The sequence below is a fragment of the Phodopus roborovskii genome, unplaced genomic scaffold, assembly GCF_943737965.1.
Source record: "Phodopus roborovskii unplaced genomic scaffold, PHOROB, whole genome shotgun sequence".
Lineage (NCBI taxonomy): Eukaryota > Metazoa > Chordata > Mammalia > Rodentia > Cricetidae > Phodopus > Phodopus roborovskii.
The window spans coordinates 11,523,232-11,550,102 of record NW_026126598.1 but is presented as its reverse complement, the minus strand read 5'-3'; the positions used below and the strand labels follow the sequence as shown (position 1 = coordinate 11,550,102).

At 48.0% G+C, this 26,871-nt stretch overlaps 1 protein-coding gene across 2 annotated transcripts in view; it reads left to right on the top strand.

Annotated features, from left to right (window-relative positions):
- Col26a1 (collagen type XXVI alpha 1 chain) overlaps nt 1-26,871 on the top strand; it is a 127,239-nt gene that overhangs the window by 32,980 nt on the left and 67,388 nt on the right. Inside the window, exons 2-3 of one of the 2 annotated variants that reach the window (XM_051205029.1) lie at nt 6,339-6,461; nt 17,382-17,485. In XM_051205029.1, coding sequence (XP_051060986.1) covers nt 6,339-6,461; nt 17,382-17,485 — 227 coding nt within the window. The remainder of the gene's footprint in view (nt 1-6,338; nt 6,462-17,381; nt 17,486-26,871) is intronic. The other variant, XM_051205030.1, reaches the window with a different exon arrangement.

Here is a 26,871-nt window from a genome sequence, read left to right as displayed (position 1 = left end):
AAACAATGTAAAACATCTAGCTCTTTGTTTACTTATTCATTTCGTGTGTTTGCATGTGTGAGAATGCGTGCAACTATCATGGCGCACACGTGGAAGTCAGGACACTCTTAAAGGGAGTCGGTTCCCCTTCTCCCTTGTGGATCCTGGGGTTGAAACTCATGTCGCCAGGGTTGGCAGTGAACCCCGATGCTGGGCTTCCAGGTGTGCCCCGCCCACTCCTGGCAGTTTTCACGTGGGTGCTGCGCTCGCAAACTCAGGTTCTCGTGTTTGTGTAGCAATCATTTCACTGCCTGAGCCATCTCCCCGGTGCTGATGAGCTGGGCGGGGCTTTCAGGTCTCTCTGGGCAGGCTCAGGGCCCTCTTTCTGTGTCTCTGTTTTGCTGTCTTCCTTGTTCTGGGCCAGGTTTTGGTTGCTGGAAGCCATTGACAGCCCATGAAAATATCAGATGTCGGCAAAGGATGATTCAAACCATTGGAAAATGTTTCCTAATGTGCAGTTCATTTCCCTGTGGAAACAACCTGGTGTGATCCAGAGGTGGCTGGACGTGTTGTCTGTTCTGGTGTCCACAGGATGTGTTTCAAGGTTGGGCACTGTCCTCAGATTGGCAGTAGGTCATTTAGAAAAGCATCACAGCTCTGTGCCCGTTTGACAACACATGGAGTGGTGGTTCAGAACCCAAGCTATATGATAATGAAAGGAAAGGGGCTGACAAGATGGCTCAGCTGGTAAAGGAGCTTGTGGCACAAGGCCAGAGATCCCAGTTCAATCCCTGGGACCCACATCAAATTGCTGCTTGACTTGTACAAGTGTATCATATCAGCAGATTCAGTTCATCACCGTGGAACCACATGGCATAGAAATTCTCTTGACATCATGGCCAACCAGGAAGGAGAGACTGACAGAAGTGACCAGTGATAATAACTCCGGAGTCCCATCCTCCGTGACCTACTTCCTTTAGTTAGGTCCTTTATCCTGAAGTTGCCACAGACTTTCAAAACAGCACAAGACCAAGATTTTGAAATTTTAGCGTGTAAAAAGGGTACCTAATATTTGCTCATTTAAAAAATATTTCTATTTTAATTTTTGAATTAATTGTATTTGTGTATCTTTATGTATGTGCACGTGAGTGATGGTGCCCTTGGAGGCCAGTAGGGGGCACCAGATCTTCTGGAGCTGGAGGTTCAGCTCCCACCCCACCCTCTTTCTACGGCATTTGATGTTTTCACACCTGAATTGTTCTGAAATTTCACTACAGCATCACTTAGCAGAGACTTTCAGGTTAGGAAGTCATGTGTTTGTTCTGGAGAAAGGGGCGGGGGTGGTTCTAGACAGGGTTTCTCTGTGTAACCCTAGCTGTCCTGGAACTCACTCTGTAGACTTGGAGATCCACCTGCCTGTGCCTCCCAAGTGCTGAGATTAAACAGGTGTGCACCAGCGCCATCTGGCTTCTGGAGAATTTTTCTTACTGTATTCTCTGTCTCTGCCTCTCCTCCTCTTTCATTTTCCATTTCATCCCTTCTCTTCCCCTCTCTCTGCCTGCTTCTTTCTGTTAGGGTCTCATGTAGCCCGGGGTGAATGCAAACTCACTATGTAGCTGAGGATGACTTTGAACTCCTGATCCTCCTGCCTCTACTTCCCCAAGTGCTAAGATTACAGGCATGTGCCATCAAACCTTGTTTCTTTGTGTTTTCCTTTTCCTTTTTCCTTTTCCTTTTTCCTTTTCCTTTTCCCTTTTCCTTTTCCTCTTCCTCTTCCCCTTCCTTCCTTCCTTTCTTTTTCATGACAGGGTTTCTCTGTGTAGCCCAGGCTGTTCTGGAACTTTCTCTGTAGACCAGGCTGGCCTCGAATTCAGTGATCTCCCAGGTGCTGGGGTTAGGGCGGCCTGAGCCACCAGGCCTGTTACCTCTTCTCTCACAGTTCCCCTCTTTGATGGTTTTGCAGACCTCATGGGATAGCCCACAGTTCAGGCTCCCAGCTCACTGGAGCATCCCTACCTCCTTCTTTTGTGTTTTGAAGCTCACCCTGAAGTCTTGCATTTCTTTTTTGTTGTTTTGTTTTGTTTTCGGTTTTGTTATTTTTTTAAAGGATATATTTTTGCTTGTGTGTATCTCTGTGTGTGTCCCATGTATGTGGTGGCAACAGGAAGAGGGCATCAAGTTCCCTGGAGCTGGAGTTGCAGATAGTTGTGAGTTACCTGATGTGGCTGCTAGAACCAAGCTAGGACCCTCTGGAAAAGCATCAAGCACGCTCAGCCTCTAGGCCATCTTTACATTTTGTTGGGAAAGGACCGTGCTCCGAAACAAGCCCTGGCTTGCCTGGAAGTTCTGATCCTCCTGCCCATTCCCCAGTGCTTGCAACCCAGATATGTGCCACCATGCCTGGCTCACTTCATTTCTAAGAGAGCAAACGTTTTCACACCATAGTTTTATAAGCAGTATATCGACTTATCTCTTTGAGGGTATTAATTTCATTTTCAGAAGCTCTCTCCATGCTGGGGAATGTGGCCCAGTTGGTAGAATACTTGCTTAACATCCAAAAAGCCCTGGGTTTGATCCCCAGCCTCACACAAACTGGACATGGTGGAGTAAGTTTGTAATTGCAGCACTTGAGAGGCAGAGGCAGGAGGATCAGATGCTACAGGTCATCCTTAGACTTATCGTGAGACTGGGGCCAGCCTGGGCTACACGAGATCCTGTCTCAAAAACAAAAACAAAACCAACTAACCAAACTCCCCCCAAAAAATATATTTATTTGGTTGGTTCCTTTGTTGTTTTATCTTTTGATGTATTAACTATTGAGTTGGTGCCTTTGTCTTATTTTTCTCTTCAAATAATATAAGTCTTGGTATTTGTTTATTTCTATGAGTTTACTTCTGTTTATCGATACCTTGACTTTTTTGTTTGTTTTCTTGTTTTTTTGAAGACAGGGTTTCTCTGTGTAATCCTGGCTGTTCTGGAACTCACTTGGTAGACCAGGCTGGCCTCAAACTCACAGAGCTTCTGCCTCCTGAGTGCTGGGATTAAAGGCGTGCACCAACACTGCCCAAGGACACCTTGACTTCTGAAGGTCACCAGTTGATGAGTCTGAGGTGCTAGTTAGATAGTTCAGGCTGGCCTTGAACTCACTGTGTAGCCCAAGATAGCTCCAGACTTGCAAACCTCCTGCCTCAGCCTCCTGAATACTGACTGTAGGTGTGTACCACCCCTCTCAGCTAGATGCCTGATTCTTGATACCAGAGGGATAGAGGCAAGGTTCTTCTACCACTTCTACTAAGGCTCTGCCTTACCCTGACACTGTGGTCCCTGCCTTACCCTGACACTGTGGTCCCTGCCTTACCCTGACACTGTGGTCCCTGCCTTACCCTGACACTGTGGTCCCTGCCTTACCCTCTAATGACAGTCACCTGGGGTGATTCCCATCCACATTGGCCACATGTGTTGTTCCTAAACTGCCCCCATCATTAGTGCTGGTCCCGTTGGCTGCATATTTCCGGAGTGCTCTCCTCCTCCAAATTATTCCCATCTGCTTTCTGTCTCTCCTGGAAGCCTCAAAGCGTCTAGCCCACTGCTTCTCATTTTCTAATGTGGCTCAGGACTTATTTTTAGCTTTGAAATTTCTAGGATATGGTGGTAGGTGGAAGGGATGGGAGCATGTTCCTGCCAGACATCTTAGCCCAATCTTCATATTATATGTTCTGTCCCCCTTCTCCACCTCTGCTGTCCCTGCTCAGGTCTCCTTCCCTCTTACCTCCTTTAGCCAGTCATTGTCCAGCTGAGCCACATCCCAGCCCCTCACTGGGGGATTCTAGGCAGGTGCTCTACCACTGAGCCACACCCCAGCCCCTCACTGGGGGATTCTAGGCAGGTGCTCTACCACTGAGTTACACCCCCAGCCCCTTGATGGGGGATTCTAGGTGCATGCTCTACCACTGAGACACACCCCCAGCCCCTCACTAGAGAATTGAAGGCAGGTGCTCTACCACTGAGCCACACCCCAGCCCCTCACTGGGGGATTCTAGCCAAGTACTCTGCTACTGAGTGGCCCCAACCTCCAGAGTAGTTTATATGACAGACCTGTGCCATCTTGGTCACTTCTAATTGTACAGGGATTTCTGACATGCTTGGGTCTTTTATCCCTGCTGGCCCACGTTTATCCATCTGTACTGATGCTGTCCCTTGATGGCTGACATAACTGCTGTTAATGGATTGATCTTCCAATGCTTAGCTGGTAGTCTTTCCTAGAATTGACCCTGCTCTGTTCCTGTAGCTCCTTGCGCTCACCAGGTGTTTGGACGCCTTTCCCCGTGTTCTGGTGCTGTGACCATGTCCTTCTCTGTCATATCCACTAGAGAGGCCTTTTGCAGCAAGGTGGGGTTGAGTCTCCTTCATGAAATCTACCGGTCAACGACTGAGATGACCCTAGGGCTTAGAGCCCAAGGTGCTCTCCCTTCCCCTCCGTCGCTGTATCAGGGAATGGGGGGAATATTGCTAACTCGACAGAGTCTAGAATCACCATAGAAACAAAACTATGGACACATCAGTTTCCAGACTGGGTTCGTCCAGGTGTGAGTGTGGGCAGGACCTTGAGGCAGTTGGTCACACCGTCTTCATGGTCAGGAAGCAGTAAGAGGTGGATGCCAGCAGTCAGCTTGCCTTTTCTGTCCCTGACCCCAGACCGCTGGATGGTGCTGCCCGTATTCAGAGTGGACCTTCCCACCTCAATCACACCTCTCTGATAAGGCCTTACAGTTATGGCCCGGGGTGTGTTTTCTAGATGATTCTAAAGATTAACCACCACAGGACAGATACAATGTAAACTGGCATTCATCTGGGCTAGTGCACACGCCCTTCATTTCAGCTCGGGGAAGTGGTGACAGTGGAGATATGTGAATTGGGGGCCAGCGTGCTCGACATAGCAAGTCCCAGGCCAGCTAGGGCTACACAGTAAGACTGTCTTGCTGTGGAGAGTGGGGACGGGAATAAACAAAGGATTTGAAGAAAAGACAATGAAGTAGAATAAAGTAGAAAAGACCAATGATTAGATATTGATTTACTTATTTAGTGGCTTACTTTAAGCACTGCTTGTACTGCCTAGTTGCCAAACACAGCTTCACTTGCTACCTGGAACAGAATGACTGGGAGAAATAGCTAATACAATGGATCGTTGCCCTTCACAACCTACAGAAGCCACCTGTGCTTCTGTAAAGTCTCACCTGCCTGCCCCACCTTGTGGTGTTAGAGTATAAGATAAGAATACAAACTGGACCAGGGATGGAAGCCTTTCAGGAGCTGTCTTGGCTTTGGTCCGCTGATGTTGGGGACTCCATAAGCCTCACGGCTGCCAGGGAGACAAAGAATGAAACTCGAGTCAGTACCATCTTTGCAGGCACTGGATCAAAACTTCCAGAGTCAAAAAGCTTTAGGCACAGCTACATAGAAACTCTCTAGCAAAGTAGCAAAGTGCCTGTGACCATTACAATAAGAATGAGTTCTATTGGCTGGTAAATGAGCTCAGCTATAGGGCCTAGAGAAGAAGGATTTGTGGCAAGTGTTACGATGGATTCTATTGGTGGAGGATGCATAGTGCATGGGACCTCTTTCATAAACATGGGTTCTATTCTCTGGGGGACGAAGCTGAGGATTAGAGCCTGAACAATGCTCCGAATACAGGGTGGCTCGGTGGGGTGGGGTGGGGGGATTGAGTGGAGGCTCGCTCTAATAGACTAGCAAAGGATCTTCAGGTTGCTTGACCACTTCCACAGCATTCCAGGTGACCAGGCGTCATTCATTTTTCTTTGAGGTCAACAGGTCGGTGTGATGGACAATCTTGGTTTCTCCAATGCTTACTCTAAGCCGCGCTTTCTATACACTAGTAACATCTCCTCTCTTCCATTCTCATTGGTATTGGATTTCCTTTTTCTGGACAGGCAGATCTGATGATGACAGTTAATATTGATTGCCAAGTTGACAGAATCCAGAATCACGCAGGAGCCCTAGCTCTGAGTATGTTTCTGGATTGGGTTAATTTAAGAGCCACTCCGAATGGGCAGTGTCGTTCCCCAGGCTGGGGTTCTGGGCTGAATAAGGGGAAAGCGAGCTGAGCTCTTTGCTTCCTGCCTGGGGTTGTCATGTGACCAGCCGCCTCACATTCTTGTTGCCATGCTTGACTGGCCACAATGCACCCTGGGACTCTGAGCGCAAATCAGCCCTTTCTCCCTTACGTTGCTTTTGTTGGGTATTTTATTTTGACAGTCCTCCCTTCCCCACGGCATGATCTAAACTGCTGTCGGGCGCTCTGGGAATGGCCAAGGCTAATGTGACTGTTGATGTTCCCACAGGCACTGGTGCCATCACACGGTGACAAGAACAGTGTCCTGCCAGGTGCAGAACGGCTCCGAGACAGTGGTCCAGCGAGTCTACCAGAGCTGCCGGTGGCCTGGGCCCTGTGCCAACCTTGTGAGGTAAAGGCGCCCAGGGTGCCCTGCTCTGCCTTGCCTTTCTGTTCCCTTGCGTGGTATGACCCAAGTACAGTTCTGGGGTTGGCTGGACTGATGCTTGGAAAGGAGAATGGAGCCCAGGTTCTGGGTACAGGGAGCGAAGTATACATGCCACCATGAGAGGGACATGCTCCTACCTGACACAGTGTCATCGTCCAGGACTGTTGTAGATGCTTGGGGGAGGGGTCAGAAGTGGTGACAGGTGGGGTTAATGAAGACAGTAAATAAACTAAATTTATCTAAAAGCTTGGAAACCCAGTTTTTAGAGATGCCCCTTAAAACCTTCCTCCTGAGGCTTCCATAGCCAGTCCTCTCATAGCCACACCCTCCAACAACCACGCTCTCACAGCCAATCCTTCCCACAGCCATTGCCTCCCACAGCCATGCGCTCCTGTGGTTCTGCACTCATAGCCACAGCCACGCCCTCCAACAACCACGCCCCTTAAAGCCGCACCCACCCTGGCCCCATCCCCTCAAGTACACCCACTCCCAGCCATCCTCCTTTTAGAGATTCCCCTGGATGTCTCATTGTCTAGGATTCATTTTGCAAGCCTCAGTTCCCCTACTTTAAAATGGAGGGAAGAGAATACTGCCTCAAGATATTGCTGGAGGAGATGAGGTTCCATGATGGGAATCCTGTCAGCTTCTAATCAACACTGAGGCGGAGGCTTTTGATGTGTGGGGAGAGCTTAGAGGCCAACTCTAGGCACTCAGTCAGCCCCCAGGCAGCTCGTGGTGCGGTCCAGGCCTGGGCATGCTGTGTTCCTGCATTCCTCGTTCTGAGGTTAGGGAAGCAAATGCTAGTGAGACCCCCTCACCCCACCCCGAGCTGATTCGGGCCTATTCCTTCCCTTAGAATCCCAATTGCTCAGTGTGTCTGGCCACGTTTCAACCGCAGCATTTACATAGCAGCGTTCAGGTTTCCGTATTTCTTGTCTGTTTCTCCTCCCCATTTTTCTGAAGCTGTGTGGGGCCCAATTTTGGTTCTCCCATCCTTTGAAGCATTCCTGGATGCCTTGATTGGTGTTGGCATAGAACCGTGGTGGGGAAAACAGGATACATACAAAACGCCCTTCACTAAGCTTGAGATCAGCTGCAAACGGCTCTTGGTATCTGCTTTCTCCATGGCAGTAGCATCACTTCAATCTCTAGAGCCTGGTTTGGCCCTAGACAGTAAGGGGCTGTGCATGTGGCTCAGGCAGCAGAGCGCTCACCTCGCATGCATAAAGTTCGCATGGTGGCCAGCACGCTTAGAATCCCAGTATTCAGAAGTGGAGGCGGGGGCATCAGAAGTTCAAGGTTATCTATCCTCTGCTACATAGCAAGGCCAGCCTTGGCTACATAAGACCCTGTCTCCAGAGAGAGAGAGAGAGAGAGAGAGAGAGAGAGAGAGAGAGAAGAGAGAGAGGGGGGGTTGTTTGGGTGTTTATATAGTCCCATCACTCAAGAGGCCAAGGCAAGAAGATGAGACTTCAGGCCAGCCAGGGCTACATCAAGATAATTTATCTGTGCTTGAGATGGCTCAGATGGTAAAGAGCTTGCTGTACAAACCAAGAGACTGAGCCCCATCCCTGGAACCCATGTGAAAAAGCTAGGCACAGTGGTACATGTTTGTAACTCCAGCGCTGGGGAGACAGAGGAAGGTGGCTCTCTGGCCATCCAGGGGGATACCACCAGAGGATACAGCACTGTGAGTTACTGGGGACAGTGGTGGGTACATTTTGGGGGCAGTGGTAAGTATGAGGATGGCATTGAGCTGGGAGAATCTTGGAGGTGAGGAGGTAAGAATTTGGGATGTTGCTGTGAATGGAGCTAGAGTAGGGCATAACTGGCCTCAAAAGCTAAAGGACCTGAGTTCAAGCCAGGCTGAAAACAGGGTGTGGTGGTGTCCACTTGTAACCCCAGCTCTGGGAAAGGGTGGACGGGTGCATTCCTGAGGTGCACTGGCTAGATAATCTATAGCCGGCTCCAGAGAGAGAGAGAGAGAGAGAGAGGCAGACAGACAGAGACAGACAAAGAGAGAAAGAAGGAGAGAAGAAAGAGAGAGATGAATCAATAAGGTTAAGTAAAAGTTTGAGACAAATAAGTGAGATGAACACCAGCTTTCACCGCATCTCGCGACTGCGGTGAACTGTGAGCCCAGGTCAGGTGTTTTGCCACAGCACTAACAAAGGACCTGGAGGCAGGAAGGACCATCTGGGCTTCCTTTGCTCAGTGCCTCAGTTTCCCAGTTGGGACACGGAGACAAACCCTACTCTCTTTTCTTGCTCTGCAGTGGAGAATAGGCTCATGTCTGTCCTTCGCAGTGAGTGTAGGGTTAGGTATGGAGGCCACCATTGGGTGCCCCGGGGCCAGTCCCTCAGTCTACTACCACTGGCAGTGGTGGGCTGGGTTCGGGAGGCCTGGCAGGCCTGGAGGAAGGAGTCTCATAGGGACTGAGGGGTGGGTAACTTTGCTGCACCAGGCCTTCTCTGCCCTTGGCAGACTCCTTAGCCCCTCTCAGGTCTTTGATGGCATTCCAGCCAACCTTTTCCAGATGTGCAGAGTGGAGGGCTTTGTAGGAACTCTCTAGGGCATCATCTGCCTCCTCATTCTTCCTCTGCCAGACGATCCCCTGCTGGCTGGCCCCCTGCTCTGGTGGGGTTGCCTGCTGCTCAGGGGGCAGACGCCTGCCAGGCTAAATGGAGTTCTGACTTAAATACTTTAAGATGTGGTCTTTCCTTCCTGTCCCTCCTCTTCTCCCCCATCCCATTCCCATTCTTCCTCCTCCTTCTTGCCCCTCTCCTCCCCTTTCTCTTCCTCTTCCTCACACTGACTGCTGAGTGAAAGCAAAGAGGCCCCATGTCTGGGCGATGTCTCCCACCTCTGTTGGACCTGAGCTACAATGGAAGAGGCTGTCTGCAGGGTCTGCTGTATTTTCCCTGTTTTTCTTGGTGTTGGTGGTGTGTGTGTGTGTGTGCAGGTCAGACGAGAAACTTTATGGAGCTAGCTGTTTCCTTCCACACTTACATGGGCTCCAGGAATTGAACTCAGGTCTCCAGGCTTGTGTGGCAAGCCCTTCATTCATTGAGCCATCTTACCGGCCCATGACCAGCATTATCAGGTTCTGATACTAACCCTTCTGAGTGCTTTACCCGCTGAGCTCTCTGTCTGTCTCCACCTGATTTCACCGTTGCTTGAGATGAAACCTACCTACCTGCTTGCTCACTAGGTAGCCCAGGATGCTCTCAAACTCACAATGCTCTTGCCTCCATTTCTCAAGAGCTGAGATAACAGAATCCCAAGCGCTGAGCCACCGCGGCTGGCTGGCTGCCCCTTCCAGCTGACACTGGGAAATGCTCCAGGCCAGAGACATTCCCTCCAGTCTCAGAATTGCGGTGGGGCCATCCCTCCTTCCCTGCTGGTCCTCTGCTGTTAGCCGGGAGATAAATAATCTCCCCCCCTCACGGCATTGCCTCCCGGTTTCTGTCATTGAGTCTTAGGCTACCTCCCAGCCTATTTCTCCTCATTGTCAAGAAGTAGAGGACTAGGCAAGCCAGGGAGTCTGGAGGGATAACCTGCCCAGGGAGTGAGGAATGTCAGACTCTTCTGGATAAGGAATTAGGGTTGAGCCGATGTCTTCTGGATCATGATAGTACCCAGGATCCTCATGTTACTATAGGGAGGTCCCAGAGGGTTATGGCTTTTGCTCATCTATTTCAAGAGATTGGGTGTCTTATCTCTGATGGGAATACCTTCTTCAAATCTCCCTTTAAAAATGTGTGTGTGTGTGTGTGTGTGTGCGCGCGCGCATGCCATAACACACGTGGACGTCAGAGGACAATTTTCAAGAATCAGGTCTCTCCTTCCATTAGGCATGTCCTAGGGATTGAACTCAGGTTGTCAAGCTTGGCAGCAGGCACCTTTATTGGCTGAGCCATCTTCTAATCTCTTTTTTATGCAACCTGCTTTTGGGGATGCTTTGGGCACATCTGCAGCCTTCCAGGATAGTTACTGCATAGCTAGCTGTGGGTCTGTAGCAAGACTCTCCTTCCCCCCAGAGTTCCCTTCATGCCACATTCTTGTGATTCTGACCATTCCTTTGGAGGATCTGTGTATCCTTGAAGGGTGTGTTAGTATCTTAGTTAGGGTTTCTTTTGCTGTGAGAAAACACCATGACAAAAGTCAACTTAGGGAAGAAAGGACTTGTTTCATCTTACTACTTGTAATGCATTATCCATGTTAGTCAATGCAGGACCTTGAGGCAGGAACCTGGAGGCAGGAACTGATGTAGAGACCATGGCTGAGTGATGCTTACTGGCTGTCTCACCATGGCTTGTTCAGCCTGCTTTCTTACAGCACCCAGGACAAACGAACAGCTCAGAGCTGGCACTACTCACAGTAAGTTTGAGCCTCCTACACCAATCAATCATCAATAAAGATGTACTAAGATGGGCAGAGTGGAACACGCCTTTAATCCCAGCAGTGGGTAGGCAGAGGTAGGCCGATCTCTGTGAGTTCAAGGCCAGTCTGGTCTACATAGTGAGTTCCAGGACAGGCTCCAAAGCCACAGAGAAACCCTGTCTCAAAAAACAAAACAACAACAGCAACAAAAACCAGAAGAAGATGCACCATAGTCTTACCTAAATGCTAATCCAGTGGGGGCATTCTCTCAACTGAGGTCCTTTCTTCCAAAATGGCTTTAGGCTGTGTGAAGTTGACATAAAACTCAATAGTGCAATTATTTACTTTCTTCATTGCTATGACAAAGTACTCCATAAAAGCAACTTGTGGGAGGAAGTTTGATTTTTGACTCATGGTTAGAGGGTACAGTCAGTCCATCATGGTGGAGGACACGGCAACAGGGATGTGTGGCGGCTGCTCACACTGCATCTGCATTCAGGAAGCAGAGAGAGATGGATGCTGGTGCTCAGTTCACTTTCTCCTTTTAATTTGGTCCGGGACCCCAGCCCATGGACCAGGTGGGTCATTGCATCTCAATTAACCAAATCTAAAAACTCTAGGATGGACATGCCCAGAAGTTCGTCTCCATGGTGAATCTAGACCCTATAAATTTGACGATCAACAGTAACTACCACAGAGGGGCTGCTGCAGAGGGCAAGGTCTCTCTGACTGCTCGGGGGTCCAGGTCCAGCGTGGAGGTGAGAGCAGAATGTTAAGTGTTCTCTCCTATGGCTTCCTGCCTTCTTCCCTTGAGACAGGATCTCTAACTGACCCTGAACTATGCTGACAGCGCCCGGCCCCAACAGTTCCCGTCTTAGCTTGTCACAGCTCTGAGGTTATTGGTACATGTACTACACTTGGGTGCTTGGGATTTGAACTCAGGTCCTCAGGCTTGCACAGAAAGCACTCTTACTTACAGAGCCACCTCCCAAGACTCCAGCAAAGAGCTGTATACATTGCTCAGCAGAAACGAGCACACTGGCTGGTCCCACTGGGGGCTTGGGTCTGTCAAGCCTATGTTACTTGGAGTCTGACCTCATCCTCCTCTGGTTGTCATTCACTTTTCTTCTCTGTCCTTGCTGGGTCCCTGGCTCTCAGCTAGCAGCTCCTGCCTCATTTCCTTGCCTCTCTTCCCATCCTGTCTGGCCTCCGGTGGAGGTCTCTCAGAAAGCACATCACAGGGAGAGGCACTTGCTGCTAAGCTGAGGCCTGAGTTTGCTCTCTGGTCATGGTAGAAGGAGAGAACTGACTCCCACAAGTTGTCTTCACACACACACACACACACACACACACACACACACAGAGAGAGAGAGAGAGAGAGAGAGAGAGAGAGAGAGAGAGAGGTATGAACACACCTATTGCAAACAAAGCTGGAGAAAAGCCGGCATTTTCCTTCATCACACCATATGCTGGCTTCTCACTCTTCTGCGTCTGCCTTGTGTACTGTCTTTGGCCAGTGTGCTGGATGCTTTTATGCCAGCTTGACACAAGCCAAAGTCAACTAAAAGGAGAGAACCTCAATTAAGAAAATGCCTCCTAGCCGGGTGCTGGTGGCCCACACCTTTAATCCCAGCACTCAGGAGGCAGAGGCAGGTGGATCTCTGTGAGTTCAAGGCCAGCCTGGTCTACAGACAGAAAATAAAATGTTTGTTTGTTTATTTATTTATTATTTACAATGTTCTGCCTGCATGTATGCCTGCAGGCCAGAAGTGGGTACCAGATCTCATTACAGATGGTTGTGAGCCACCATATGGTTGCTGGGAATTGAACTCAGGACCTCTGGAAGAGCAACCAGTGCTCCTAACCACTGAGCCATCTCTTCAGCCCATGTAGAGCATTTTCTTAGTGATTGATGGGGGAAGGCACAGTCTGTGGTGGGTGATGCCATTCCTGGGCTGGTGGTCCTGGGTTCTATAGGGAAGCAGTCTGAGAAATCCATGGACAGCAAGCCCTAAGCACCAGTCCTCAATGGCCTCTGCATCAGCTCCCGCCTCCAGGTTCCTGCCCTGCTTGAGTTCCTCTCCTGACTTTCTTCCATCATGCACTAGGATGTGGAAGTGTAAGCCAAACAAACCCTTTCCTCCTCAACTTGCTTTTTGTCATGGTGTTTCATCACAGCAATAGAAACCCTAACCAGGACAGCCAGAGTCTTACTATCTAGTCCCAATTGACCTACAACTTACTATGTAGACCAGACTGGCCTTGAACTCACAGAGATCTACTTGCTTCTCTGCCTCCTGAGTGCTGAGGTTAAAGGTGTGCACCACCATGCCTGGTACCTTGTTCACTAGTATATTCCAATCGATTTGCACAAAGCAGGCTGTTGGCAATTGTTTTCTGAGTGTAGGACTGATGTATAACCAAGTCTCTCACAGGATGTGTAGGTGGTGAAGAGAGGGGAGCTTGTCAACTCTGCCCGGGGGACAGAGGCGCTTCATAGAAGATGTGCAAGGCCAGGAGTAGGAGGTTTGACCCAGCGGGATGGAGCACACTCAGATTCTGCCTACATAAGCAAGTGGCTCACAAATTCATGAAGCCTTCTGGATATCCAGGAGACAAAGTTGTCCGTCAAACCAAGACTTGGCCGGCCAGGCTGGTGAAACAGCGCCACCAACTGGTGGAATGTTTGGCTGCCATTGCGGTCCGCTAGGAGCTTTACAGAGTTCTGGATGCCTGAGTGACACCAGCCAGCAGAGTGGCCCTGAAAATAAGGCCCAGAGTGGGGCTGTACTGGAAGGACAAGCTCTCCCCCTGCATTCCGGGGGCCCTGAAAGCAGAAGCCTCAGGCAGCTTCTGAAAGGAAAAGTGTTCCCTGGCACCAGTAGCCTGGATAGAATAAGTGGGTCCTGGAAGGATTCCTCCGGCTTAGTTCACAGTGCCACGGACTCGTAGCATCGCTGCCGTGAAAATTTAACATCTTCCTGCCTCAGTTTCCTCACATGCAAACTTAGAATGATAATGGTCGCTACATCTTGCCTTGTTCCACAGTATTCCATCTGCCACAATATTCCACTGGCTGTTACTGAGTCTCAATTTACTGTATTAGGGCCAGTGAGATGGCTCAGAGGGTAAAGGCGCTTGCTGCCAGGCCTGAGAACCTGAGTTTGATTCTCGGGATCCTCACCGTGGAAGGGGAAAGCCGACCCCTGACAGTTGTGATCACTACATATACACTGTGGCAAATGCACAGTCCTCTCCGAACAATAATAATAAAGTATTTTTAAATGTTCTGTATTTTGTGCATGTGCAAATGCATTTGGAAGCTGTCCACTTTAAAAAACAATTAAAGAAGCCAGGTGGCGATGGTGTACACTTTTAACCCCAGTACTCAGGAGGCAGAAGCAGGTGGATCTCTATGAGTTCAAGGTCAGTTTGATCTAAAGAGTGAGTACTTGGACAGGCTTGATAAGCTATAGAGAAAGCCTGTCTCAAGAGAGAGAGAGAGAGAGAGAGAGAGAGAGAGAGAGAGAGAGAGAGAGAGAGAGAGAGAGAAAGAAAGAAAAAAAGAAAAATTTTAAAGAACTTTTAAAATTTTAAATTATTTTATTTTATTTTTAGAAACAAAGATTTTAAAAATTGTTTTCAATTAAGTATATGTTGTGTCTCCAAGTATGGAGTATGGGTATGTGGACAGGAGTGTAGGTGCTCGAGGAGGCCTGAAGCATTAGGTCCCCTGAGCTGGAGTTACAGGCAGTTGTGAGCTGCCCAATGTGGGTGATGGGAATCAAACTGGGGTCTCCTTTCTGGAAGAGCAGAACATATTTTAATCACTGGGGCATTCTCCAGCACCTCAAAAGAATTTTAAAAGATTTATTTATTTTATGTGTATATGAGTGTTTTGCTTGCTTATTTATTTTATGTGTATATGATTATTTTGCTTGCTTATTTAGTTTATGTGTATATAAGTGTTTTGCTTGCATGTGTATATGTGCACCATGCATGTCACCTCAGAGTTCAGGTGTGGGTCTGTGGAACTGGAGTTATGGTTGTGAGCCAGGTGCTGGGAACTGAACCTGGGACCCCTGAACAGCAATAGGGCTCTTAATCACTGAACCATCTCTCCAGTCCCCTGGCTGCCCTATTTTGAGACAGGGCCTCTCACTGGCTTGGAACTTGAAAGTAGGTTAGACTGGCTGGTCAGTAACCTCAGGGTCTCCCTGTCTCCACCTCTGCCTTTCTGGGATTACAAATGCATACCACCACACTTTTACATGAGTGCTGGGGATTTGAACTCAAGTCCTAAAGCTTGGACAGCCAGCACATTATCTGCTAAGCCGTCTCTCCAGCCCTGTACTAGGATTCTGACCAGCATCATCACTGAAGATGTGGACTGGAGTACCTCTGAGGGACTCGGAGGCTGGGAGAGGGAGGGACAGTGTGTGACACTGTATAGAGGGAGCTGTCCCACCCTGAGAAAAACAGGGGCTTGTAGCTGAACACTGAGTGCTTTTGAAACACGACTTGGAGGGGACATTCAAGAATTCCCACAAGCAGGGCTCTATTTCTGAAATCCAATTTTAGAAACGGCTGTGATTTGTGTGTTTTCCTGTCAACAGGGTAGCTCCAGATGCTGCTACCAATTAATTCGTCATTTCTCCATTTGCCAACTGAGTCATCCCCATGTCAGTGGATTTAAATGTTTGTGAAGTCATGCAGTCTTCCATGAGAGGGGGATTGGTACAGACATGTTTGGGTAGAAAGTCAAGTGACGCACATGAAGCTGAACTTGTGACGTTTGATCATACAGGTTTGTTCGTTTGTGGTTTTTTGAGGCAGGGTCCCACTATGAATAACCTAGGCTGGCCTCAGACAAGAGATCCTCCAGCCTCAGCCTCCTCAGGTGCTGGGATCACAGGTGTGCACCAAAACACTGGGCTGGATTTCATTTTTAACACCCCCCCCCCTCTCTCTCTGTGTGTGTGTGTGTATGTGCATGTAGCAGCAAAGACTAAGAGTTGGTTCTCTTCTTCCAATGTGAGTCTAGGGGATTAAATTCAGGTCATCTGCCTTGGCAGAAAATTCCTATTTACCTATTACCCCTCAACCTTACTTTCCGAGACCCAGTCTGGAGCTCACCAGCTTGGGTAGACTGGTTGGCCAGCAAGTCTCAGGGATTCTCCTGACTCCACTGGGATCATGAGTGCACATTGCCACACCTGGCTTTTTAATGGAAGCTCTGCTGTTCAAACTCATGCCTTGTACGTGCAAGGCGAGCACTTTACTAAGTTGTCTCCTCATCTCTGCTTTTAACCTTGATGTGTCTAGTAGTTTTAACTGTCTACTGTGGCTGTCCCAGTTTTAATTGAAATGTGTTTGCTGAGCACCTGTTCCTACCACAGTACAACTCCAATATTACTAACTCAAGAATGTAAGACATTTCCCCACGACAGCTGGATGCGTTTGGAGAAAGGAAGGGATGAGCGGGTTTTGTGGCAATGCCTGTATGAAGTGTCTTAGTTAGGGTTTCTATTGCTGAACAAAACACCATGATCCAAAGCAAGTTGGGGAGAAAGGGGTTTAGTTGGCTTACACTTCCACATCATAGTCCATCATTGGAGGAAGTCAGAACAGGAACTCAGGCAGGGCTGGAACTGAGAGGCAGGAGCTGATGTAGAGGCCATAGAGGGATGCTGCTTACTGGCTTGTTTCCCATAGATGGTTCAACCTGCTTTCTTGTAGAACCCATGTCCAACAGCCCAGGGATGACACTACCTACAATAGACTGGGCCCTTCCCCATTGATCCCTAAATCAGAAAATGCCTTATAGCTGGATCTCATCAAGGCATTTTCTCAACTGAGGCTTCTTCCTCTGATGACTCTAGCTTGTGTCAAGTTGACACAAAATCAGCCAGTACAGTGAACAAACCAGATACTCAGGGGCAGAGGCCAGGAGAGTGCATTTTCAAGGCCTACCTGGGAAGATACGGAATATGTTCAAGGCCATCCTAGGCAACTTAGTAAGACCCTGTCTTAAAGACAGGGCTGAGGGTGTTTAATGGAGAATTCCTGCCTAGAATCCTCCAGTGCTGGAGGGCATGTCTTAGTGGTAGAGTACCTGCCTAGAATCCCCCAGTGGGAGGTTAAGAGTGTGGCTCAGTGGTAGAGCACCCACCTAGAATCCTCCAGTGAGGGGTTGGGGTGTGGCTCAGTGGTAGAGCACCTGCCTAGAATCCTCCAGTGAGGAGCTGATGTGGTGCAGGGCATGTCTCAGTGTTAGGACGCCTGCTTGACATCCTTTAGTGAGGGGTTTGAGAAACCAGAGCAATCTGGAAGAGTCTCTGATCACTGTCTGGATTTCCAGGGCTAGTGAGCATAAAACTGAGGTGACAGGTCTGTTGTCCTGGTGGCCTCCCAAACTCTAAGTAGGCATAGTACCTCCAGCAGCCAGTCTGAGGTGGATGGGCAAGAGTGCATGCCCCACTGACCTCGTCCTTGTGTTAGTTACAGGACTCTCATCAGACCGACCTACCGGGTTTCCTACCGTACGGTAACCGCACTGGAGTGGAAGTGTTGCCCGGGATTTACTGGGAGCAACTGTGATGAGGGTAAGTAGGGGATGAGGCCCTAGTCATCTAGGCTGTAGGGGCCATGGGTGTTTCTGTCCTCACCCCCAACTGCTTTGTGCCAACTGGCCCCTTTCTATGGACTTTGAGAATGTGGTTCTTTATTTTCCTAACAATCCCTTAGCCCAGTGCTCTGGGTGAAGCAGTCCGCCATGTTTGTGGGCCCTGACTCGGGTTCCTGTTGACCTTGGTTGGATGGGGAATGCGGGAGCCTCATGCGCTACAGCCCATTCCTTCTCCTTCTGTTTGGCACATTCAGAACTGGGGCAAGTACTACTAGCTGTTTGTGGCCAAACAAATACAGGTAAAGTTTAATTGGGGCACAGTCAGGCAGACGCCAGGGTGCCAAGTTGTGCCTGGCTTCCCTCCATGTCAGAGGAAGGATGGATAGCTGGGCCAGGCCCAGCCCTTCCTTCCCAATGCTCTGGGGCCCTAGCACAGCCTAGCTTTGGTGTTCATGGGTGTAACGACTCTTTCTTTATACCACCGGCTCCCAAATAACAACACAGAGACTTATTAATTGTGAAAGCTCGTTCTTAGCTTAGGCTTGTTCCACTAGCTCTTATAACTTAAATTAACCCATTTTACTATTCTGTGGCATGGCTCATTACCTCATCTCTCCATACTGCTTGTTATGCTTCCTCTGCTTCTGGCTGGTGACTCCGCCTCCTTCTTCCCAGAGTTCTCTCTGCCCAGAAGTCCTGCCCATACCTCCCATCTAGCTATTGGCCATTCAGCCTTTTATTACACCAATGACAGCAGTACATTTTCACAGTGTACAAATATCCCACAACACATGGGGCTAGAAATATATATGATATACACAAAAGAATATACATGTTATGTTATCTATAATAAGTATTATCTATATATCATACACAAAAATACATATGCATGTATCTGTGTAGGTACACATGGCTGTGTGCATATGTGAAGGTCAGAGGTCAACACTGGAGCCATCTACCTCATTTTGAGACAAGGTTTCTCATTGGGGTGTGGGGCTCACTGATTAAGGTGGTCTGGTTGCTTGGACAGTGAGACAGGAATTCCCCTGTCTCTAGCTCTCCAATGTGGAGATTACCAGTGCAGCGAGCACACCCAATTTAGTGGTACCCAGGTCGAGGCTTTGCCATGTGACCCCTCCAGCCCCAACAAATGCATTTTTGACGTTTTAAATTTATAATGAGTATATTTGGGCACTGTCCTGTTGTAAGTCAGAAAGCACCTATTTATGCTCAGTGTTGAAGTGTAGAAATTCCTAGAATGACATCTCCCGAAGTAGCCTTGAGTCTCCCTTTGGCAAAAAAATCAAAACAGAATGAAAAAGTGTCAAGGACAACAAAACCTAAAGCTTCTCTTGTGCTTATGCACCAGTCGTTCAGTGACTTTCAAGGACATGCCTTCTTGTGGGCAGATGGCCTTCTTACACTATTTTTGGTGGTTATGGGATCTAGGAATGTGCTTCATTTATAATTAAACTCCTATTATAAGACATTTGAGTCATTTTCAATCTTTGCATAGCATTCCTGTAAACATCTTTAAAAAAAAAAAAAAAAAAGAAAGAAAGAAATTTTCCATACACTTAAGTGCATGTTATCCTCCCCCACTTCTGTATACATATGTATTGGAGTGCATTGCTTGTGTTTGAGTGTCCAAGTCAAAAGAGAGCACTGAGCACCCTCCTACCACTCTCTACCTTAAAACATTTTTTTAAAAGATTTTTATTTTATGTGTATGGGCATATTGCTTGAATGTATGTCTGTGCATTGATTGCAGGCATACTTGTGCCCACAGAGGCCAAGTAAAGGGCATCAGATCCTCTGGAACTGGAGTTCTAGACGCTTGTGAGCTGACGCTTGTGAGCTGACATGTAGGTGCTGGGAATTGAACTTGGGTCCTCTGCAAGAGCAGTCAGTGCTCTTACCTGCTGAGCCATCTCTCTAGCCCTCTCCATTTGCTTTTTTGAAGCAGGGTCTCTCCCTGAATCTGAAGTTCATCTCATGTGTTCTTAGTTTGACCAGAAGCCTACACACCCCAGACATCTTTCTGTCTCATTCCCTTTGTTTGGGAAACCAATGAGTTTCATATACGTTTGTTTACAGAGCATGGTAGGTGATATTTACAGGAGCACGGACTCACCAGAGGCTATAACGCTGAGGAAGATGCCTACATATCTTTAGGGAGAGCGGAGCCTCCCGAGTCCTTCCCTCCTCTAGGATGGGGTCTTGATGGGCTCACTAGAGTAGGTCTCTTCAGGAATCACACCTGATTGCTGCTGAGAATCCAAGAGTCCCAGTGCCATGCCACGCCCACAAGACCGATTTCTGGACCACTTCTTACCTCCCTCCAGCTTTTACTCTCTTTCTGTCCCCTCCTAGGCAGTGTTCGTGAGCCTTGGAGGGGGTAACAGAGCTGATTCTAAATTGAAACAATATTGGCTTTGTTCTGGAATCTGCCTAGATGCCCACAGTAGATGAATGGATGGAGAAGATGCGCAGGCATGCATAGGGAGTTTCATCGAGCCACGAAGGCTAATGAAATCGTGTCAGTTTTTGGGAAATGATTGGGGCGCCGAACTTCATGTTGAGCAAAAACAAACTGGAACTCATTGATTCTATTACTTACTGCCCAGCGAGCTCCAGCGAGCCCTCCAGCGAGCCCCAGCGAGCCCTCCAGCGAGCCCCAGCAAGCCCCGTCTTTGCTCTTCAGTGATGGGCTTTCTGGCACATTTACATGGGTGCTGGGGATTTAACGTGGGTCCTCATGTGTACACAGCAAGCATTTTACAGACCGAGCCATATCCCCAGCCCTAAAAGACATTTTTAAAGTTTCTGACTCTTGCTGGACCTGGATATTGATTTCTGCCAAAGCCAAGGGCAGGAGGCAGCATTGAACACGAATATGGTTCTTGTCTTTCTCATCTAGGTCTGATTTAAGAGTGATTTCATAAAGGCTAGAGGGATGGCTCTATTGCTATTCTTGCAGAGGACTGGGGTTATGTTCCCAGTACCCATATTGGGTGGCTCTCAACTGCCCATAACTCAGCTCCAGGACATCTGATGCCTTCTGGCCTCTTTGAGCACTCATACAAACATACATACCTCCATACATAGAAGCATGTATATGTACATATACATATCTTTAAGTATATGTATATTTATAGTAATATACACACATTTACATATATGTATATAACATACATATATGTATACATATAAATAAATTGAATCCCATGTCCTATCTACAGATGTCCCTCCAGTTAGTCACCTGTTGCTCACCTTGACTATGATACAGTTTAGAAAGGACTTCAACCTAGCGCTACATACTGCCATTGCAGGAATGTGGAGACTGAAGCTCTGAGGCAGAAAGTAAGTTAGTCAAGTCACCTAGCTAATGAGTATCCAATACAGAGCTGGAACCCGGCTGTTTATCCAGTACAAAGCTGGAACCCAGCTGTTTTTGCTTCCTGGAATTTTGAAGGTCCAGGGAAAACTCATCCGAAGTCATCATCTTTCCGCACTGCTTCTAGCAACTCCGAAGCCAGATCCATCTCATTTTAGGCGCTTGTTGAAGTTTGAAGTGTCCCCCACAGGCTCGTGTGTATTAACACATGGCCCCCAGCTAGTGGTATTGTGTTTTAAGACTGTGGGACCTTTAGGAGGTAGAGGCTTGATGAAGAAAGTGAATCACTGGGGACGGGGTGCCGGGATTGGGGGAGGTGGACTAACAGGTTTGGTGTAAAATTTTCTCCTTAATGAGGAGACTAAGCAAGATCTACACACACACACACACACACACACACACACACACACACACACACACACACAACCTTATAAGGTCCCAATAACAAAGCAAAGTTCCATGTCACCAAAGTTCATCCTGGGGAATCAATGAGTTTGTTGAGTTTTCTTTCAGATCATGGATGAGAGAGAGGTCAGAGGTTGGACCATGACTAACCCTAAAGCAATTTTACTGGAAGGTCTGTGCCCAGCATGGATGGTGGTTTCCCAGTCTATATGCCATGGTCCCTTCCTGAGAGCCTCCATGGCCACAGGAAATTAGAGTAGAATTGGAAACAAATGCCTGGGGTAAGTGTCTGGATACCCAGATGAGGGCCCAATGGCCCTCCCCACCATATTGTTCTCCGTGTAAGGTCAGCTGTCCATGGTCCCAGCTGTGATGACCATTTGCAAGCAAGCACCGGTCATGTGAAGATGGTAGTTGTTTGGCTCGGAGATAGCACCATGCAAACAGTTTACAGCCCACTTCCTGTCTGCTCTCCACTTCCTGTTCCTCTAAGATGGGAGGAGGCAGGGATTCCCAGCGCATTCCTACTACCCCGCTGTCTCCTGCCACCAACCACTATGCCTCCCTCTCCTCCTTTACCTATGGACTCTATCTCTTGAAACTGCCAGCCAAATAGACCCCTCCTGTCCTAAAGAGCTTCTTGTCAGCTATTTGGTCACGGCAACCAGAAAAGTAACTAATAGAGTATCTGAGGGATTTGTGACAAGTGAAGAGAATTGTTCTCTTTTTCCTCTCTTTGTTTCCAGCTGGAAATAAATCTAGGATGGGGAGGAAATGAATCCCCAGGGTCCCGTTAGGGGCAAGCAAAGCCTGGGGCAGAGGGGTTCAGCTAGCGCATTCAAGCATGAGCTGATTGATTTGGGTCCAAATGAGGCTGCCCTTTCACCACTCGTATACACTCTGTGTATGAGCCTGTTTATATTTTGAATGGCAGAGGGTTCAAAGCCAGAAAGAATTCTCCTGGGAGGGGCTGAGGCCACTCCTGGCCAATCTGCAGAGCTCAGGGTTTTAGGGAACCGATTCCCAGTGAATCTGAGAAGGTCTTTACGACTTGTCTTCCCCGGCTGCCATTAAAGCAGGGCTTTAGCAAGTGTGGCTATTTATTAAAATGAATGGCAGACGGAGGGGGTTCCAGCACTGTGTTGGACACATGTGTCACAATGATGAAAGGGAAAGCTTGGGCACTCCCAGACGCAGGGTTGCAAGATTCACTTGGGAAACTTTAGTGGAGGATCCAGTGCTGGGAAAGAACTTTACCGAATGTGTGTTTGAAACGCTGTGGGAGCCACAAGGGATTGGTGGGTGGGGGTTCTCGAAACTCCAGGCTTGGCCCTCTGGCTTCTACTTATTTTCACAGGACCCTATTTCTGGATATTGTCATACTTCTTTTTTAAAGTCCATATCTCAGCTGGTCAGTGGTGGCGCACGTGGTGGCTCACGCCTTTAGTTCCAGCACTCGGGAGGCAGAGGCAGGTGGATCTCTGAGTTCGAGACCAGCCTAGTTTACAGAATGAGTTCCAGGACAGCCTCCAAAGCTACACAGAGAAACCCTGTCTCAAAAAACCAAACCAACCAAACAAAAAAAAATCCATATTTCTTTCCCTCTAGTTTCTCACTGTTAGTGCTTTTAAGCCATCAAGAGAGGAATCTTCAGAGCTGGGGTATGGCTCAGTGGTAGAGCGCCTGCCTAGAATCCCCCAGTGAGGGGCATAGTCAGGCCTTGAGCTTTATCCCCAGTGCCTTAAACTCAAATTACAAAAAGCAGGTGGACTCCCCATTGCCCTTTTGCCCTGCCTCATCTTTGGCTCTCTGCTTTTTGTGAGCGTGTCCTACCTTCCCTGACTCAGGCGCTGACCCTCCCGAATCTTCTCCAACCCATGCGGCCAGCCTCTGCCTTATCTTCTGTCCCAGGTATATCATTAGGATTTTAGTTTCTGGGAGTGACTGAGTGACAACACAGAGAATTGAATTCCTTTAGAAGAATTTTACTACTCACAGCTCCTGAGAAGAGGGACACCATCATGCTATTCTTAGACAGCCATGCAGGAAACGCTGGTTCTTTGTAGTGAGGCTGAAGAGAAAGCCTGGACTGGAGTTGTTCGTGGACTTTTGCAGGAAACACAAGACAGAGCAGGGTATAGAGTCGGGCTGCCAGTTCTGTGTGTTGTTGCCAGTGGTTGGGACTCTAGAAGCCTGGTACCTGGTGCTGGGATGGGAGAAATGTTGACTTGCTGTGTGAGAGTGAAGAGGGTGATGATTTGTCCAGGAGCTGGGTCCTTCTCAGAGTTGTTTCTATCCTTAGTAGTTAGCTAGTCCTGGAGGCAGTCTGTCTCCAATTCTGTCTCCACTGTTCCCCAAGACAACAGAGCTACTAAGCCATGGAAAATAGAAAATGTTAGGTTGGGGGATTGCAAGTCGGCTCAGTGGATAACAGCACTTGCGGTTCTTGCAGAGGACCTGGGTTCAGTTTCCAGCACCTCCGGGGTGGCTCACCACCATCTGTAACACAAGTTCCAGGGGATTCAGGATCCGCTTTTCTGACTCCTTTGGGTACCTTGTGCATGTGGTGCACTTAAATATAGGCATGCAAAGCTCTCATACACATAAAATAAAAATAAAATCTTTAGAAAAGATGTTGCTTAATTTAAAAAGAAATGAACAAAAAACAATACTGGGCTAAAGAAATTGCTCAATAGGTAAGGCACCTGCCATGCAAGCACAATGGCCCAAGTTCAATACTCAGAACCCATGCAAAAACAAAACCAAAAAACAAACAAGCAAACAAACAAACAACAGGCACGATTGAGTAGGATGAGGAGACAGTGGAGAGTGATTGAGGGAGATACTCAGTGCAGATTTCTAGCCTCTACATGCATACACATACATGTGTATATGAACACACACAATATATACTGTATATGTGTATATATGTAATAAATATGGTGAACAGGATGACTCAGTAGGTAAAGGTGCCTGCTATCAAGCCTGATGGCCATATCCTTGAAACCTCGTATTAGAAGGGCAGAATCCCTCCAAGTTGTTCTCTGACCTCTACATATGTACCCTGACACATACATTCTCTGCCTCTCCAAGCACAGTAAATACATAAATAAATAAATAAATAAATAAATAAATAAATAAATGGGCGAAAGAGAAGGCTCAGCCTTTAAGAGTACTACTGCTCTTGCAGAGGACCTGGGTTTGGCTCCTAGCATCCATATGGTGGCTCCCAACTGTCTGTAACTCTATTTCCAAGAGATCTGACACCCTCTTCTGGCCTCTCCAGGCATCTGCACACACCTAGTACACATAAAACTCATGTAGGCACGCACATGCACATAAAAATAAAAAACTTTAAAAAGCCACAAGCCCAATTTTAAGATTCCTGTGTGAGCATTAGCTCTCATTCAAAGGATCAGGGAAGCCCTTGTGTCTAACAGTGACATCTGTGGTTCTGGCCTCTGATGAGGTGTCACATAGGAGTTTTTCTCCTGTCATCAGACTGTGAGCTTTGATCCCTCAGGTGATCCATGTGACTGAATGACAGGGAGAGAGCTGAACCTGGTGGTTGGGATCTTAAAGTGGTCTCATGTGAGTGGGTGTGGCCAGTAATGGGACTATGTGAGTCTGGTTCACATGAATCTTGAGTCTGAAGTAATTGTCCCTCATGTACCCTCCAAGAGGGCATGGTACAGCGGAAACGAGGACAGCCTTCACTCAACCGACTGTTCCACTGTTCAATCCATTGTATGAAGTGTGCCCACAAGCTCTTAGGAGCCCTTAAACCCTAGAATCCATGGCGTAAACCCTCATACCTTCCAGCTTCTAGAAGAGTCTCCTAGCTCTGTGTCCCAGGGAATGTGTTTGGCTCTTGGTTCCTAGCTCACACAAGAATCCCCTGAATGTTCTTTATGGCCAGATATTGCCTGCATTCCCCAACGTGGGTTTGGAATGTTCCAGAATTTCATGCTGCACTCTGCCTTTTATAATTCTATTGTTTATTGCCTGGGCCTCTTGTTCAGCACTCCCTTTACGGCTTTGCAGTTTTCTTAACGCCTTCTTAATTGCCTATGTGTTTGTCTTCCCAGATGATCGATCTCTGAGACAATTGGCTCTTTCTCTGATTTTTTTTTTTTTTTTTTTTTTTTTTTTTTTGCTGTTTAATTGTTATTGGGACATTCTCTCCCCTCCTCCCCACAGTGCTGAGGGTTGAACCCAGGATCTCATTCATGCAAACAAATGTTCTACCACTGAGCCACACCCTCAGCCTCTGACTTGGAGATTCCAGGCAAGCACTTTACTACTGAGCTACACCCTAGCCATATTTAATGCCCTTGGACTTATAGTATTTGCAACTTATGATGGATTTATTGAGATGTAAACTCTCAGTAAGTTGAGGAGCATTGGCTGTATATTGGCATGTGTGTCTGGGTGGGACATACGAGCTGTGCATTTAGGGCGAATGCATCATGTATGTGGTGACTGTGCATGTGTTTGTGTGTGAGTGTTGAGGGTGTACACTCTGTAGTGTACACATAGCAAGCTGTTGATGACCTCCTCTTGACATGATCAGATTCCTCATAGAAAATGTGTCTAACTGTACCTGCTGGTGTGTCTGGGTGCTGGCCATCTGGAAGCTGAGCCAGGAGAATAAAGGGTGGGAACCATCGACAAGTCAGTGTATCCATTCACACCTCATTCCCTGGTCTCATTGTGCTCTTCATCCTTCACCACGGCTGGCGTCTTTCTGTAGGGAACAATTTGCTTTCTGCCTCTGCAGGGTCCAGTTTTCTGCCCGAGGAGAGGACAGTACTCAGTTTGCACTCAGCATCTCTGGTCTCTCCCTTCAAGTTCAAGTACATGCCACGTGCTACTGGAGAGGGGTCTCTGCAGGGTCCAGAATTTATCAGCCCTTCCTACGGCTGAACCAGGGCTCAACTAAGTAATGTCTCCCTCCCTTCCTCCTTCTGTCCTCTTCCTCCCCTTTCTCATTCTTTGTCTTTTCCCTCCTCCCCCTCACTCTTTCTCATCCTCCTTTTTCCTCTGAGAGAAGCAGGTGTTATTAAGTATTATTTCCTGAGTTGTGTGTGTACGTGTGTAAATTCTCCACCATGTGGGTCCTGAGGATTGAACTCAGGCCATCAGGGTTAGCAGCTGGCAGTATGTACGTACGTACGTACGTATGTATGTATGTATGTATGATGTATGTATGTATGTACCCTTGATTCACTTTTTAGATCAGGCTGCCCTCAAGCACTCCATGCTGTCTGAGCTTCTGGGTGATGGGATTGCTACTGTGCACCCTGAAGCCGCTTTGACCTTCCCAGATTGGGCATACTCTGCAGCCATTTTTCCATTGTTTCCATGTTGGAATTCTTTATCTTTGTCAATTTCTATCTTTAAACTTAATCCCTGATGTCACTTCAGTTGGGTTTCAGGAAAATGTGGTAGTATCTGCTGTCTGTGCCAAAGATAGCCAAGAAGAAAACCATGGAGTGTCCCCTTGCAGAGGCAGGTCACCATAGAGGGCAGATGGGCACAGCCAGCTTTAGCCAGCCTCC